Source organism: Colias philodice, chromosome 6, assembly GCF_061535455.1.
Source record: "Colias philodice isolate Cphi_HAF_F1 chromosome 6, ilColPhil1 Martin Lab GWU primary, whole genome shotgun sequence".
NCBI lineage: Eukaryota > Metazoa > Arthropoda > Insecta > Lepidoptera > Pieridae > Colias > Colias philodice.
This window is the reverse complement of record NC_143091.1, coordinates 1,376,214-1,395,147: the sequence shown is the minus strand read 5'-3', so window position 1 is coordinate 1,395,147 and position 18,934 is coordinate 1,376,214. Positions and strand designations below refer to the sequence as shown.

Sequence of the window (18,934 nt, the reverse complement as noted above, 5' to 3'; positions counted from 1 at the left end):
TTTATACTACCAGTGGAAATTTAGAACCTTAGGAGTCTAGTTAAGTAGCAGAATCTTTTGGTTGAAACCATGATGACAACCCTAATTTTTTATTTGAACTTAATGCAATTTTCTAGTAACATAATATGATTTATTGGTGATCTCTTTAAATTAGTTTGCTTAAATACTTATTAGGACTCACCTATTATAATACATACAAAAACATTTATTTGGTACTAGACCTTATATCTCAGGATTTTAGGTGATTTATTGTGGAACTGATTTTGCATTGTTTGGTGACTACATTTTGGTGACGGATCTACTATTTTGAGAACAAACCCTATTATTTAAGAAACACAAAACTAATTAAATTGGTGATAGCTTAAATGATACCCATTACATATTAGCATTGCATTGCATTAGTATTAAGTACTAAGTAGCACTGAGTGGGTTTATTTTTTATTTACTTAAGATAATATTATATTTTTATAATTATTACATTACTTGCATAATATTCTAGAATGTATTTCTTAGAATTTTGTTTTTTTAATCATTTTACGTAACTAACTACATCCATGAAAAATATCTATTTACAAAATATGTTTTTGATTTAATTAAATTAATATAATTATTATCAGTATTTTTTACTATAGCACTTATAGCGAATCTTTATAATATAAAAATGAATCCCAAAATGTGTTGGTAAGCGCATAACTTGAGAACGGCTGAACCGATTTCGTTAATTCTTTTTTTATTATATTCCTTGAAGTACGAGGATGGTTCTTACGTACCTAGAGAAAACGTAAATATGTACCACGGGCGAAGCCGGGGCGGACTGCTAGTTGTAAGTATATAAATATTATTTATATTGTAAAAGTATATATTTTTTATTAGATTTTGTGAATTTAATATTGTTTTGCTGCCTCACATTGTTTAACAAGTTTAATATTTATATTTTAGGTAGCAAGTCGTTGTAATTTAAAGTATGCCCACACGTTTTTTAATGTTTACAAACATTATTTTGTAGTTTCGAACTAAGAAGTCACGACGATAATAAAATCTAAGAGTTCAAAGTAAACAGGTTCGCATTGCAGGTAAAAAATGAACATATTGCATCCATTTTTTACTTGCATAGATATTAGATTGAACTCATAAAATATAAGTCAACGTGTACCTCAAAGACCTTGAGCACAACGTAGAGAAATAAAAAACATGTGGTAAGGATTTAATGGCAATTTATTCAACGTTTCACACTTAAAGTTTTACAAAAACTTAACTATATTTCTGGCAATTTTTACGTCACAAGTTGATCTACAATGGCTTTTTTATTATATAACAAATTAAAATGTTTCTGATTTAATATAAAATATATTATACCTTTGACAAGCTTTTTGTTTTGCGCGCCATCTGTATTTGATCGGCGTAATTTTATACTCAGACTCAAACCATTATTTGCAATTCTGCAGGCATTGCTAATATTGTATTCCATTTCCACTAGATGTCACTGTTATACACTACGTCGAAGCTTTGCTTTCAAAGGCTCTATTTCATCTTACGTAGATTAATAAGGACTTAGTATTTATTTTCGGGTCTGGGTGGGCCGTACGCCGTGGCGTGGCTGGTAGCAACACCACCACGGCCAGTGCTGAAGGCGTTAGCGATAGCTGTCGCTCCTTGGGGAGCCCCTTGCGCAGCTCTGCCTCCGTAGCCGAAGAACATGGGGAAGTAGGCACCGCTTGGGATTCTGGGGTAGTCATCGCCTTCATCTTCCTCCTCATCGACGGGTCTCTTAACTTGCTTTTTCTTGGTGACACGCTTCCTGGGCACAGGGGCGGGCTCTGGCACTTCCTCAACTTCAGGTTCGGTTATTTCAGGGACGGCTACGGCTTTCACTGTTGTGGGAGATTCGATCTTTTCGGTTGGGTCTGCGATTTCCGTGGCTTCGGTAACAACGGCGGGTTGTTCGGCGGGTTGTTCAGCGGGAACAAATTGTTGTTCGGGAACATAAGACTGCTCGGGAACGGAGGATTGTTCTGGAGTCTGATAATACACTTCGTTCTGTTGTGGCGTGTAGTTTTCTTGCACGGTCTGGCGGCGTCTGTCTGGCACGTAGTATTGGCTCGTCTGTGGGGTGTATTGCTCTTCAGGCTTGAACATGAAGGCTGCCATACTACCACCGACGGCGCGAGGGTTGTAGTAAGGGTTGTAGTAGCGGCTCAGCACCATACCTCCACGATTTCTGTCTGCAGAACCATATGAATCTGTGAATAATGTAATGAAATTAATTACTTTTTGATAGTTAATGGATTATTTATTATTACAGATGGCAGGATTATTGTTAATTAGAATCGATATTATATGAGACAGATATTTTTTAATTGTATAAAAATGTATATCAAAATAATTACTGAAAAAATTAATTCTCCTTTATTAAATTTAAATAGACCCGACGATAATTTTAGAAAAATATTTTTGTAAATATTATTTTTGGAGACACAACCCTTAAAATAATATTAATATTTGAATTAACTCACAAGAATCCACATTAGCGCCATAATAAGGGAATGGGTATCCCGTGACTTCCCAGAGCGCGCAGGCAATAACGAGAACCACGCTTACTGCCTTCATTTTTGAAGATGATTTTTTTTTCAGGTAGCACTGAATTACCCTTAGTCTTCCGAAGGGTGTTGTGCGTTTAGCTGCTTTCGAGTTAGTGATGTACCGAACCTGACGACGCATTATATAGTCCATTTGGTTTGAACTTATTGTCATTCAGGGCACATCGCCAGCGTCTGCGCCTGAACCGATCATTTTACACGATTCGGCTGAGCTTTAGCCCGTTATCGAAATTGGTCTAGGCTGATTCTGGACACGTATCTATAAATCTATCTAACTGTTTGGCGCCTGTGGCCCACTTCTAATTGCATTGGTGAGTCATAAATGCATTTGCAGGATAAACAAACAATAAAATAGAGGAGGATTGGCGAACTGGAATGGAAATTTTATCCTGTGTGTTTTCATTAATAAATATAAAGACATCATCTCTATGAATGCTATTAAAGTTACAATCTGTGATCCCACCAAATTTCCCAACTGATATTTCATAAATCGTTTCTTGAATTTAGATTAGGCCAAGAACATTTTCTGAAATTGAAATCATAAATCCTTGACGTCATACGAGGTAGGAATGAACCTATGAACTACAATTGCCTAAAGAGATGCCTGGTATAGTTTATCATAACAAAGAGTGTTAATAGCTATTTATGTAGCTTACACTGACTGCATATTAACAAGGCATTGATACGATTTACTCCATAGTGAAATATCGTGTGAGTTTACAATACAAAGGCGCCATTGGCTTGCAAGTGAATGCACTTGGATTGCATACACAAATGATAATAATATTGATAAGGTTCATTCATGAAGATTTATACCCTAGCGCCAAGGAGCTTTTTACTGGATTTCTTGGAAGGGACAACGGGATTGTATAATGTATTGAGGAAATTCATTGCGTTCAGCATTATCAGGATCAGGAGTTCTTGTTAAAGAATTGTTTTTAAACAGCCTTGCAAGAAGTGCTTTAAATAGGTTTGAGGAATAATGGAATTGTAAGTAGTTTAATTCATCCTGTGATATTATTTAGACGACATCACAGTAAGGATTTCCGCTTTTGCTTTGTTTTTTTTAATTGTCCTAAGTATATTTTTTTAGAGAATTACTATGACTATTTGTAATTCATATGAGGTTTCATTTCTAGCTTTAGGTACGTGAGAAGTGCGAATGTTGTTGTCGAATAATGTAGGCTCTATTGTGGCATGACATTTAATAATATAATGACTTGCGTGATAGCTATAGATATTAAAATCAATTATCTTTTCATTATAGGAGCAATATCAATGCTCAGATACCGAAATCTATAGTAAATCCGTACATTCACACTGCTATAGTATTTCAAATTTGAACTCAATGATATTAAAGATAAGTGACCCCACGTGTAGATGGAGTGCGATAAAATTTAAATAATGGTATAATTTGTTGTGTATGTTAGGCACGACGCTGCTACCTAGAGCTGATACAATCGGTTTCTTTCTACCTCCAAGATAACATCACTGACCACGCCATATAGCCTCTTAAACGGTCGTAACAGTCAAATTTGCGAGCGAACAGTACATAGTGGGCCCTGTCGGAAAAATGAATGGCGATATTTGTATGCAAACGTTTTGGTTTGGAGTGGACTGGATGACCGATTTTATCTCTTTTGATATGTTTATGAGGCATGATGCGCAGTTATTACGTGAGAAAATAGCGACAGACTGTCTGTTGGAGCGCTTGGTTGGGAATGTTTCGTATATGTAGATTCTGTTTAATCTTTATTTAAATCTGGCTACTTTTGGGGAATGTACACAAATCAAACGAAATGACGAGATGAAGCTGACTGTTGAGAACAAAGTTTTTGCTTTATAGTGCGTGATAGCTTCTTCATCATCAGGCCAATTCCTTCCCTCTGTAGGCATACAGATTAAAGTAAGAAGAGTGAAATTTTAATCCATTCTGGTCAAGTGCGAGCTGAAAATTTACATGTTTTTAATTTTTCCGATCAGAAATGGATGTTTTAACTAGTGTCCGACCGAAACTGGTTTCCAGGCCGAAACCGAAACCGAAACCGAATGTTCGGCCGTGGCTTCAGTTTCGGCCGAAACCGAAACCGAAACCGAAACTCACGTGGTCTAGTATGAAATTTCTAAAAATACTGAACTTTGGTGCATTTTACCTATTATTTTGCCTTAATTAGGGCATGAAAGGAAAACACAGTATATTGTTGTAATCATTTATTTAATACTAGCTGTTGCCCGCGACTTCGTCCGCGATTACGTCGTTTTTCGTCATTCGTCGTTTAAAAAAAATACGTGACACTTTATTTTTGAATGTTCTTAATTGTCTCTTATAAAAATTAACTACATTTAAATTGAATACTCTGATAAGAAAATCTTAAAATCGGAGGACATCGAAAATCTGAGGAAAACATGAGTGAATTTGATTTAAATTCTACATTACTTAGTAATTCAAATAATAATCCAAATTAAATGTAGATTAACAGTTTGAGCGCATCATTATATAATATGTACCTAAGTATTAAATTACGTTAGTTTACATAGTAATTTTACTAAAAACACGATGACTTTCTTTCGCGCTCGGTACAACAAACTAAGCATGTTTGTGGTACGTGGCCCGCGTCACTCGACCCCCCGTGAGTTCCCCTCCGTTACTATGCGAAAATACATTCGTCGCAAGGAAAAATTGTAATATTTTAAATTCGAGAAATATTGATTTCTTGTATTCGACTATTCGTTGTAGTCGAATACAAAATATATTTGAAGAAACTTAGGTTGGCCTTCAGGCAAAAGGGATCCTATCAAATGATAAACTTGACCTTGTATCTTAAAAGTAAGCATGAAAGGATCCTCTGATAATTGTTGAGCACCAAAGGATCATTTAAAACGCACTACTATAAGAGCGAATATTGTCTAAGAACTGTTTAGATTGCACATGTTCCTCTAAAAGTAGTGATTTCAAAGGTTCTGGTGTATCTTCAAACGAAAGCCGACTCCTTACTCCTCTTTAAAGCATTACAAAAAGAACATACTACGTTAATATCGCCTATACAGAAGATGATCTGTAATCAATTGTGAGGTTATAAGCAAACCCACTTTTATATTTGTCGGACCACACCACCGAATTCGTAGATTGATCTTCTATGTTTACCTCTAAGTCATTAAGACTCGAAATCTGTCTACAGTAAGACGGGCCTCTCGCTATTCGTCCGTTTCAAGAGACCAAATAGTTTCAATTCTTAATCTTTCATTAAACAAACTTATTAATCGTACTTGTCTCAAATAATGGTAATATTCGCGTCCCTACTCTAGTCATTGCTTATGCTCATGTTCATCTTCAAGGGATCGAATAATATTATGGTGCACCCTATCATTTGTCAAACGGTCTTCATATTGAGTAAAAGTTTCAGATTATCGAGATAAAATATGCCATTTGCGGTCAGCTGTGAGACGTTATACCCTCTCAGTGAAGGTTTCGGTCTCACAGGATAGTACATGCCGTTCGCGGTCAGCTGTGAGCCGCAATTCTCGTTGTGAAGCGGTTTCAGGTTCTCGGCATAACACATGTTGTTTTCGGTCAATAGTAAGCCTCTTACCTCTAACGATCCTTGAGAACTCTTATTTCTCATTTTCTTAGCTTTGCTCGAATTTCGATATAAAGATTTTTTAGGTGGCACTGATGCGAGTGAATAAAAATTAAGTTGAAACGGACTGAGAGTGTTATAATCATCAATCATCATCATCATCAATACATATAATAAAATTGTGGAAAAGCGATGTCTGTACAATCAAAATATGTAGAAAAAAATTAGCAGGTGTTATTATTAAATCGATCTTGAACCCAAAACTGTAGTTAAAAATTTTTTTGTCTGTTTGTATGTATGTTTGTGCACGCTAATCTCATAAACGGCTTATCCGATTTAGATGCGGTTTTCACTAATGTATTGTGGTAATCTTCATTTAACATTTAGTGTTTAATTCATGTCAATCGGTTCATAAATAAAAAAGTTATGACAATTTATAAGTAATCACGGCGAACATTTGCTAAGGCATTCTATTGTACACTGTACAGTGTACAATAAAACGTAATTTATCTGTTATACGCTACAGTTATTCCTTTACATGTCCAGATGATCATATCAAAATTCCCCAAGGGTTTGGGGGTAAGCTGAGGTAGTAGGGGGGGGGCGGGGTCAAATTAACATTATGGTTACTTCTAATAGGTAAATTTTCCACATAAAATGTCCTTTAAATTATGTCGTATTATATTTTTAACCCCCGACGCAAAAAGACGGGTGTTATGTGTTTGACTGCTATGTATTTCTGTGTGTGTGTGTGTGTGTGTGTGTCTGTCTATGGCACCGTAGCTGGCTAACAAGTAAACCGAATTAGATGCGGCTTTTTTTTTGTTAGGCAGCATATTTTCCGACGCTGGTTCTTAGATAAATTGTATCAAAATCGGTTCATCCACTTATTATACCTACATAGGGGTAAAAGTGGGAATGAAAAAAAATGATATAATAATTTATTTTTAAAGATCGTCGGGAAGTTTATGAAATTATTTATTCCTTTTTCTATACACTTTTCTTCGATTAAACGGTTTAGTTACGTGCTCCCTCTCTCTCTCTTCAGCCTTTAGTTACGTGCGTGAGACAGGAAACATCTAATTTGGATTTGTTGCTGGATTTGATAAAAATTGAGTATCGATTAAGCTGATCAGTGGCTACACCATACATTATTAAAAACATCCATTTAAGAAAGGAAGGAAATAGAATTTGCTCCTCTCCCCCCCTGGTTCCTAAAAAATAATATGACATAATTTAAAATAAATTTTACGTAGAATTAGTTAGGCATTTCTTTTTTGATTTTCGATATTATATACTAATCATAATTTTTAATTACAATATTATGTAGTAACTATTTGGTATAGGTTAGGCATTTCATTTCTTGATTTTCTTTAATAAGTTGGTACGTAAGTTTTTTAGCTCAGTTTAGTAAGAAACTTTAATAACAATTCTTTTAATTATTTATGGTAGTACGTATTTACTCAATAATTGTATGTTAAGTAGTAATTCAGCATGGGCGTAGCCACGGTGGGGCTGGGTGGGGCGCTTACCCTGGCTTTGATCTGGTAGGTACCAATTGTGAAGTGTAGGAAGAGTGGGCGTGGGCGTTGGCGTGGGCCTGGGAGTGGGCGTGGGAGTGGAAGCATGAAAATAAAAACAATTATTCTTGCCCCACCCTGAGCCCATGGTCATAGGTCCCATAGTCACTATTCCACGCGGACGAAGTCGCGGGCACAGCTAGTAGACAAATATAATCAGAAAGCTTTGAACTCCTAAGCTCAACCATAAAAGATAGACATTTATGATGTCAGGAGATATTTTTTATATAATATGGAGAACATTTCTTTCATACTTGATTTCTGTGTAGCTTTAACCCGTAGGTTGCACACGCGACGAAAGCTTAAAAATGGAGTTACTGCTCTGCTCACGAATATGAAAAATAATTGTACCAAGTTTCGTTTAAATCCGTCGAGTAGTTTTTGTTTCTATAACGGTTATACAGACAGACAGATGGAAAAATTTTTGGCGTCAGTGTCGATCCCTAATCACCTCGTGATAGTTATTTAGGAAATATATTTCATGTACAGAATTGACCTCTACAGATTTAATATAAGTATATAAGTATACATATAATTAGATTCCAATTTCCATGTAACGTTAAATTCGACTATACAATAACTAACAGACAACGCAGGTTACTCTCGTTTCCGTAAGTTGAGGCGGCTACATATTCGGTCCTCATAACTTCACTTTTTGTGAACGAAACGACAGCGCGGTTTTATTCGATGCCAACACCATCAAAAAAAAGGAAATATTTTTAATTGTGAAAAAATATTATGATTTACACTATTAATACTATTTTAACATTAACACAAAATATAAGACTGTGAGTGTGTAAAAATAAATCCAGCTAGTTTCACATCAAACTTATGTTTTTAATTAGGTATACGACATGAAAATATTATATTAATTACCAAGCAATAATCATACAGGTAAATACTGAACAAAAGTATTAACAGTCAAAGTATATTTTTACTTACAACATGTAAATGATGAAGGAATAATAATTATCAACGAACTAACCTTTTTGTATTATTGTTTATAAATATAAATTCATAAACAATAAATTTATAAAGAATAGAAAAAATTCGACCACTAAAGAATGCTGGTTCGAGTCCCGCCTCGTTATCGAATTTTTAAAACACGAAGATTTTTAAAAATGTAACCAATGAACACAATCAATATTAGATTAACTGTAATGGTGTCTAGTTTGACTTAAAATAATAAACATCTACCCTCAGTTTTAAAAATGTAGTATATTCACAGTTCACACGAATTACAAGCGCACCTTATCAAGTACCTCTTTTTTAGAGTATAAGTATTCTTTGCACCTTATAGGGAAGGGAAGATATGGGTTAAAGAGTTAAATAAATAAATAACATAATTATATTTAAATTATTAATTTTTAACATTGTGTCCAGTAGTGTTTACATGTAAATTGATTTGATTTTTACGAAATCTCATAGATGGCGCTGTTTCAAATTTGTATACTAATAAATTCATTAAACTGATTCTCTGCCCAAATTACGTAAATGACATAGTTTTTATTGTGTAAAGCTAGATAATAGCATGGCTTACCCGAAACCAACATTTAAACATGAGTCTTTAGATTGTACGCTGTCGTAATACACGGAATACGTAAGAAAAAAAAAGGTTCACAGCTCCTCCCCCGGAGGTGATAGCATGATAATATGTTTAAAAAAGCCTCACTCGACCTGTTAGTAATATTCATGCAAAATTTGAAGTCAATCTATGCAGTACTTTTCGAGATTAGCCTGGACAAACATACAGACAAACAGACAAACAGACAAACAGACAAACAGACAAAAATTCTAAAAACTATGTTTTTGGCTTCTATATCGATTATAGATCATGGATTATGTATTCTTTAAAAAAAATATTCAATGTACAGTTTTGACTTTCCTACGATTTTATTATATGTACTAGCTGTTGCCCGCGACTTCGTCCGCGATTACGTCGTTTTTCGTCATTCGTCGTTTAAAAAAAATACGTGACACTTTATTTTTGAATGTTCTTAATTGTCTCTTATAAAAATTAACTACATTTAAATTGAATACTCTGATAAGAAAATCTTAAAATCGGAGGACATCGAAAATCTGAGGAAAACATGAGTGAATTTGATTTAAATTCTACATTACTTAGTAATTCAAATAATAATCCAAATTAAATGTAGATTAACAGTTTGAGCGCATCATTATATAATATGTACCTAAGTATTAAATTACGTTAGTTTACATAGTAATTTTACTAAAAACACGATGACTTTCTTTCGCGCTCGGTACAACAAACTAAGCATGTTTGTGGTACGTGGCCCGCGTCACTCGACCCCCCGTGAGTTCCCCTCCGTTACTATGCGAAAATACATTCGTCGCAAGGAAAAATTGTAATATTTTAAATTCGAGAAATATTGATTTCTTGTATTCGACTATTCGTTGTAGTCGAATACAAAATATATTTGAAGAAACTTAGGTTGGCCTTCAGGCAAAAGGGATCCTATCAAATGATAAACTTGACCTTGTATCTTAAAAGTAAGCATGAAAGGATCCTCTGATAATTGTTGAGCACCAAAGGATCATTTAAAACGCACTACTATAAGAGCGAATATTGTCTAAGAACTGTTTAGATTGCACATGTTCCTCTAAAAGTAGTGATTTCAAAGGTTCTGGTGTATCTTCAAACGAAAGCCGACTCCTTACTCCTCTTTAAAGCATTACAAAAAGAACATACTACGTTAATATCGCCTATACAGAAGATGATCTGTAATCAATTGTGAGGTTATAAGCAAACCCACTTTTATATTTGTCGGACCACACCACCGAATTCGTAGATTGATCTTCTATGTTTACCTCTAAGTCATTAAGACTCGAAATCTGTCTACAGTAAGACGGGCCTCTCGCTATTCGTCCGTTTCAAGAGACCAAATAGTTTCAATTCTTAATCTTTCATTAAACAAACTTATTAATCGTACTTGTCTCAAATAATGGTAATATTCGCGTCCCTACTCTAGTCATTGCTTATGCTCATGTTCATCTTCAAGGGATCGAATAATATTATGGTGCACCCTATCATTTGTCAAACGGTCTTCATATTGAGTAAAAGTTTCAGATTATCGAGATAAAATATGCCATTTGCGGTCAGCTGTGAGACGTTATACCCTCTCAGTGAAGGTTTCGGTCTCACAGGATAGTACATGCCGTTCGCGGTCAGCTGTGAGCCGCAATTCTCGTTGTGAAGCGGTTTCAGGTTCTCGGCATAACACATGTTGTTTTCGGTCAATAGTAAGCCTCTTACCTCTAACGATCCTTGAGAACTCTTATTTCTCATTTTCTTAGCTTTGCTCGAATTTCGATATAAAGATTTTTTAGGTGGCACTGATGCGAGTGAATAAAAATTAAGTTGAAACGGACTGAGAGTGTTATAATCATCAATCATCATCATCATCAATACATATAATAAAATTGTGGAAAAGCGATGTCTGTACAATCAAAATATGTAGAAAAAAATTAGCAGGTGTTATTATTAAATCGATCTTGAACCCAAAACTGTAGTTAAAAATTTTTTTGTCTGTTTGTATGTATGTTTGTGCACGCTAATCTCATAAACGGCTTATCCGATTTAGATGCGGTTTTCACTAATGTATTGTGGTAATCTTCATTTAACATTTAGTGTTTAATTCATGTCAATCGGTTCATAAATAAAAAAGTTATGACAATTTATAAGTAATCACGGCGAACATTTGCTAAGGCATTCTATTGTACACTGTACAGTGTACAATAAAACGTAATTTATCTGTTATACGCTACAGTTATTCCTTTACATGTCCAGATGATCATATCAAAATTCCCCAAGGGTTTGGGGGTAAGCTGAGGTAGTAGGGGGGGGGCGGGGTCAAATTAACATTATGGTTACTTCTAATAGGTAAATTTTCCACATAAAATGTCCTTTAAATTATGTCGTATTATATTTTTAACCCCCGACGCAAAAAGACGGGTGTTATGTGTTTGACTGCTATGTATTTCTGTGTGTGTGTGTGTGTGTGTGTGTCTGTCTATGGCACCGTAGCTGGCTAACAAGTAAACCGAATTAGATGCGGCTTTTTTTTTGTTAGGCAGCATATTTTCCGACGCTGGTTCTTAGATAAATTGTATCAAAATCGGTTCATCCACTTATTATACCTACATAGGGGTAAAAGTGGGAATGAAAAAAAATGATATAATAATTTATTTTTAAAGATCGTCGGGAAGTTTATGAAATTATTTATTCCTTTTTCTATACACTTTTCTTCGATTAAACGGTTTAGTTACGTGCTCCCTCTCTCTCTCTTCAGCCTTTAGTTACGTGCGTGAGACAGGAAACATCTAATTTGGATTTGTTGCTGGATTTGATAAAAATTGAGTATCGATTAAGCTGATCAGTGGCTACACCATACATTATTAAAAACATCCATTTAAGAAAGGAAGGAAATAGAATTTGCTCCTCTCCCCCCCTGGTTCCTAAAAAATAATATGACATAATTTAAAATAAATTTTACGTAGAATTAGTTAGGCATTTCTTTTTTGATTTTCGATATTATATACTAATCATAATTTTTAATTACAATATTATGTAGTAACTATTTGGTATAGGTTAGGCATTTCATTTCTTGATTTTCTTTAATAAGTTGGTACGTAAGTTTTTTAGCTCAGTTTAGTAAGAAACTTTAATAACAATTCTTTTAATTATTTATGGTAGTACGTATTTACTCAATAATTGTATGTTAAGTAGTAATTCAGCATGGGCGTAGCCACGGTGGGGCTGGGTGGGGCGCTTACCCTGGCTTTGATCTGGTAGGTACCAATTGTGAAGTGTAGGAAGAGTGGGCGTGGGCGTTGGCGTGGGCCTGGGAGTGGGCGTGGGAGTGGAAGCATGAAAATAAAAACAATTATTCTTGCCCCACCCTGAGCCCATGGTCATAGGTCCCATAGTCACTATTCCACGCGGACGAAGTCGCGGGCACAGCTAGTAGACAAATATAATCAGAAAGCTTTGAACTCCTAAGCTCAACCATAAAAGATAGACATTTATGATGTCAGGAGATATTTTTTATATAATATGGAGAACATTTCTTTCATACTTGATTTCTGTGTAGCTTTAACCCGTAGGTTGCACACGCGACGAAAGCTTAAAAATGGAGTTACTGCTCTGCTCACGAATATGAAAAATAATTGTACCAAGTTTCGTTTAAATCCGTCGAGTAGTTTTTGTTTCTATAACGGTTATACAGACAGACAGATGGAAAAATTTTTGGCGTCAGTGTCGATCCCTAATCACCTCGTGATAGTTATTTAGGAAATATATTTCATGTACAGAATTGACCTCTACAGATTTAATATAAGTATATAAGTATACATATAATTAGATTCCAATTTCCATGTAACGTTAAATTCGACTATACAATAACTAACAGACAACGCAGGTTACTCTCGTTTCCGTAAGTTGAGGCGGCTACATATTCGGTCCTCATAACTTCACTTTTTGTGAACGAAACGACAGCGCGGTTTTATTCGATGCCAACACCATCAAAAAAAAGGAAATATTTTTAATTGTGAAAAAATATTATGATTTACACTATTAATACTATTTTAACATTAACACAAAATATAAGACTGTGAGTGTGTAAAAATAAATCCAGCTAGTTTCACATCAAACTTATGTTTTTAATTAGGTATACGACATGAAAATATTATATTAATTACCAAGCAATAATCATACAGGTAAATACTGAACAAAAGTATTAACAGTCAAAGTATATTTTTACTTACAACATGTAAATGATGAAGGAATAATAATTATCAACGAACTAACCTTTTTGTATTATTGTTTATAAATATAAATTCATAAACAATAAATTTATAAAGAATAGAAAAAATTCGACCACTAAAGAATGCTGGTTCGAGTCCCGCCTCGTTATCGAATTTTTAAAACACGAAGATTTTTAAAAATGTAACCAATGAACACAATCAATATTAGATTAACTGTAATGGTGTCTAGTTTGACTTAAAATAATAAACATCTACCCTCAGTTTTAAAAATGTAGTATATTCACAGTTCACACGAATTACAAGCGCACCTTATCAAGTACCTCTTTTTTAGAGTATAAGTATTCTTTGCACCTTATAGGGAAGGGAAGATATGGGTTAAAGAGTTAAATAAATAAATAACATAATTATATTTAAATTATTAATTTTTAACATTGTGTCCAGTAGTGTTTACATGTAAATTGATTTGATTTTTACGAAATCTCATAGATGGCGCTGTTTCAAATTTGTATACTAATAAATTCATTAAACTGATTCTCTGCCCAAATTACGTAAATGACATAGTTTTTATTGTGTAAAGCTAGATAATAGCATGGCTTACCCGAAACCAACATTTAAACATGAGTCTTTAGATTGTACGCTGTCGTAATACACGGAATACGTAAGAAAAAAAAAGGTTCACAGCTCCTCCCCCGGAGGTGATAGCATGATAATATGTTTAAAAAAGCCTCACTCGACCTGTTAGTAATATTCATGCAAAATTTGAAGTCAATCTATGCAGTACTTTTCGAGATTAGCCTGGACAAACATACAGACAAACAGACAAACAGACAAACAGACAAACAGACAAAAATTCTAAAAACTATGTTTTTGGCTTCTATATCGATTATAGATCATGGATTATGTATTCTTTAAAAAAAATATTCAATGTACAGTTTTGACTTTCCTACGATTTTATTATATGTATAGATAGATAAAATAAAAAAATAATATTTTTAAAATATTAATGATAACAAATTTAATTTTTATTATTTTTTCAAATTAAGTTCTCGGTAAAATCAGTCATCTAAATCAAATCAGTAATTGTTACTGTTACTTTAAATACTAAGTTTTGGTATTTTGAGATCTTTCTCTTTATTAAAGAGTCTTTAATACTTTGGATTGGTATTTGTACTTAGAAGAATAAGAAGTCTCTTTTAGGTACCTCTTATATAAAAATAATAATTATTAATTACATTTACACCCAGTTCCAATCTCAACATAGATAATCAAAAATTGTTTCCACCAGTGTGGGTCAACCAACGCTTTGACAGCGTCCGTCAAAGCGTTGCCGAGGAAAACGAAGTTAGGCGAGCGTGAACGTGTGTGAACTAAGAGCGAGCGCCCACGAGCAACTTTGTCTCCGCAACAATTTTGTCTCCGCAACTATTTTGTCTCTCCAGCCATGGGCTAGTATGAAAGTGCGCGTACGTAGCGACGCAACTCCCGGGAGACTTTTTTGTCCGCGGGTTCGGAGACAAGCCCGCGACGCAACTGTCGCCCTATCTATTGGTTTCAATGCAAGTGCGCGCACGGCGACAAAAATGTTGCCAGGCGACGGCCGCCGGCCAGTTGCCGCGTAACCGGCGTAGCGATAATACCTATTTATGTCAACGTATTTATTCTCGTACACAGTAGTTTTAACCGACTTAAAAAAAAGGAGGAGGTTATCAATTCGGCCGGTGTATTTTTTTATGTATGGACACCGATTACTCCGAGGTTTCTGAACCGGTTTACGTGATTCTTTTTTTTTTTGATGCGGAATGGTGTGGAATTGGTCCCATAAATTTTATTCGGATAAGCCCAGTAGTTTTTATTTTATGAGCATTTTTGTCTGGTCTCGATGACTTAATTGAAATGTAGCAAGTAACTTTGATTCATTTCCAAGTAACCGATTGAGCTGAAATTTTGTATACGTATGTAAATTGGATAGCGATGAAACATTATTATGACATAGAGCTGATTTGATGATGGAATCGGAAGGTGGCTTAGTAATAATATATTGTCTCAACTTTATCGAGTTTGGGCTCGTTTGATTCGTGTTGAAAAATACACTAAAAAGTATTAAATAAAAATAACTTCGTTAAAAACAACCAAGTAAAAAATAAAAAAGATTTGATATTATTAATTACTACATATTATTTACCTAGATGTGTTATTTACTACAAAGGTTTGATGTCGGTGCACGGGCTTTACTAAGTGCTTAGTGCTTGGCACCGACTTCAAACCTATTTAATAAATTAATAATAATTAATAATATTGTTTTTAATGAAGTTATTTTTATTATTAGTAGTTTTTCTGTCTATAGTAGAGCCATTTTAATAGGCAACATTGACAGTTCAACAAAATTCAGCAACGTAATCTAGTAACGACGCCATAAAAAATATGTTATTTCGTTTTGTTGGAACTGCACATTTACTGAACTTTTTTCAATTACGATTACATATCTATACTAATATTATAAAAAGGTTTTTCAGTTTTCACGCATAAACTACTGAACCGATTACAATGAAATTTAGCACACATATAGAGGATAACTTGGATTAACACATAGGATAGGTTTTATCCCGGAAATCCCACGGGAATGGGAACTATGCGGGACAAGAGCACAGACCACAACCGTCTCTTCGAAAACCATGTTGATAAATGCAGAAAATTTTAAAGAAAAAGTTGCGTTGCTGTCGCTTTCGTGAGCGCATCGTTCAAAACTTTGCGAGGAGACAGCGACAGAGACAAAATAGTTGCCGGGCAACTAAGTTGCTCGTGGGCGCTCGCTCTTAGTTCACTGAACTTGCGAAATAGGTAAGTTTCGGTTTCGGCAAAAGTTTCGGCCGATTTTGGCCGAAACCGAAACTGCGGCCGAAACTTGATTTTTGGCCGAAACTCGGCCGAAACCGAAACCGAAAGTTCGGTCGGACACTAGTTTTAACTTATTGGTGTCGTATATTAGGAATATTTCTATATTACAAAATTACTATTGCAGACAAAACAAACTCAGAACAGATGTTAGCAAATTGAAATTTACTGCAAAATATATTCAAAGTCGTTCTAAAAATATAAGTGTCCGATAAATCAGATAGTTAAGTAGAATTAATTTGATATTCCGAGAATAAATGCAGGTCGATTGTATTGTAACAATGGCGATCGGTGATGCATTGGCGTGTTGTGACTTTAAAAGATTAATTTAATTGAAGTTTTTACACATTTAATATTATCTAATAGTATTTTGGGTTTGTTTGTTTGTTAGTAGATGTCAGAATCTTTAAGATTAGAATAATTTGAAGATATGATAGGAAATTTTATTATGACTAGGTTAAATGGTCTAATGTAAAAAAAAATAGCCATGACCACTTTTCGATAGGCAAGCAATAATTATAGGCATGTTTGTTAATAAAAATATTTAATAAAAAATACGTCTCATCTGGTTATCAGATCGGTGAAGGACGATCTCCCACGGGCTCTCCTACAATAATGAAATTTCTGCCTTTTTAGATATTACGAAAACAGTTTACAAGTTAATTGAATAGAAAGTCAGAAGTCTTCCCTGTTTTTATTAGAATTCATAAATTCTTGATAAAAAAAAAACAAATCTGTCTTAGCTTTATCAATTTGATTGTAATCACAATTTATTATAAACATTATTTTCATCTACAATAGTGATACAAAACATTTGTTTAAGTATATATTTTAAATCAGGCTTTACCCTTCAATGCAAGTTCCGTGAACTGTTTGTGCATATATTTGTCGTTGCAGACATTTGGACTGCTGCGCCTGTCGTGATAGTAATCTTGTATCGATGTAAGCGCCATACCGTTAGTGTCTAGAACTACTTCGGCTTTATTTATTGTTGTATTTATTCTAATAGCTCTGTTTCAGAGAAATTTGTTCTCATTTTGGCTAAAGTAAAAAGAAAGAGAGGTTGTCTAAACTGAGATGTGTAAAAAATTTATTAAAAGTTCCGTGATGAATGCTATCCTATGTCCTTTCTCAGACAAATTTCACAAATTTCATCCCAATCGGTTCAATGGTAAACCGTAAAAGCGTGAAAAAGAGAGAGACCGACAGACAGAACTCCTTTCGCGTTTATAATATTAGTATACCGATACATTACATTCTATATGATTGAGCCTAAATCAATAAATTAAGGTGCAAACATACATTGTTTCAAAACGTTTCAAAACGCATGTTCCTGGTACAAACCTTTCCAGTTGATTCCAATCTATGAAATTCTAAGTACTTTAGTACTTTTGGCACCCAAACCCATTGTTGAATCCTTAAATCTATTGGTGCATTTGACGTCATTTGCGCCCTTAACGTAGACGGCACACAATGCAGGAGTCATTGCATACTATTAACACTATCATCTGCATATCGAAGTGCAATTATTTACAGAGAATTTTATTGTTACATCGTGGTTTCATTTTTATGAACGCCAACATTTTTACCTTTTGGTAATTCCTCAAACTTGTTTTTCAGGTAGTATACTGAGTATTTTCATTCGGAGAACAAATTCATTAGTTGTAAATTCACGAAAGCTTTAAGCCCAAAAATATTATTCCTTTGTTTTGGTTTCAGTAACATTAATGAAAAATTTAAAATACTTAATTACGCGAGCGGTTAATTTAAAAAAGCAACATGCACCTGATGCCTATGCATCCATACAATTTAATTTACGCCTTTTATCAGATATTCTGCTTTCTTAAGACAATATTCTTAACAGTTAGTCTATGTGTGGTCGCATTTTCCTGTTTATTGTGAAGTCCTATCGGGGCATTAGCATCGATGTGGTTACGTGCCTAAGTTCACGATCGATATTGTTATTATTTGTATCTTCTGGATCAATGTGTGGCTTGAATTTATAGCGGGAAGACGTTTTAACAATGAACAAGGAACAATTATTTAAATATTCAGATTTTTGTTTTCGTGAAAGAGCTAGTACGAATAACTGGAAATGTATAGGGCAAATAAAAAATGTAATTTCTCTTCTCTTACATTACTTCAAATATTCTATTTCGTCAATGTATTAAAAAAAAGTAAAAAATTCGAGATTGTGGTCTGTCAATATAATTATTGGCTGCTTACCTGTGTTAAAGGATTGATTGAATGATATCCGAATTTCTGAGTTAAGAAAATCAGTTTCTATCAGTCTCCTCTCGGCAGTTTGGTTTCCCCGTCTTATTATTGGAATGTGATTAACAAAACAAGTGGTAATAGGTTTTTTGTACTCGAATTTTTGGCAAGAGGACAAAAATATAAATTTCGTTATGTTTTTGAACACGACGTTTAGATAATATCTTATCTTATATATAAAATTCTCGTGTCACAATGTTAGTCTGCATACTCTTCCGAAACGGGTGGA

At 34.3% G+C, this 18,934-nt stretch overlaps 1 protein-coding gene across 2 annotated transcripts; it reads right to left on the bottom strand.

Moving 5' to 3' along the window:
• Positions 1–1,197: 1,197 nt before the first annotated feature.
• LOC149487475 (uncharacterized) lies at positions 1,198–3,099 on the bottom strand. 2 transcript variants are annotated; one of them, XM_089696146.1, is made up of 2 exons: positions 2,514–3,099; positions 1,198–2,222 (listed from the first exon to the last, which is right to left on the bottom strand). In XM_089696146.1, the coding sequence occupies exons 1-2, from the start codon at positions 2,749–2,751 to the stop codon at positions 1,552–1,554; spliced, it is 909 nt and encodes a 302-aa protein (XP_089552272.1). In that variant the 5' UTR covers positions 2,752–3,099; the 3' UTR covers positions 1,198–1,551. The 2 variants fall into 2 exon arrangements, with proteins under 2 accessions (XP_089552272.1, XP_089552271.1); XM_089696145.1 differs by having other exon boundaries at positions 1,198–2,240; positions 2,514–3,087.
• Positions 3,100–18,934: the final 15,835 nt, after the last annotated feature.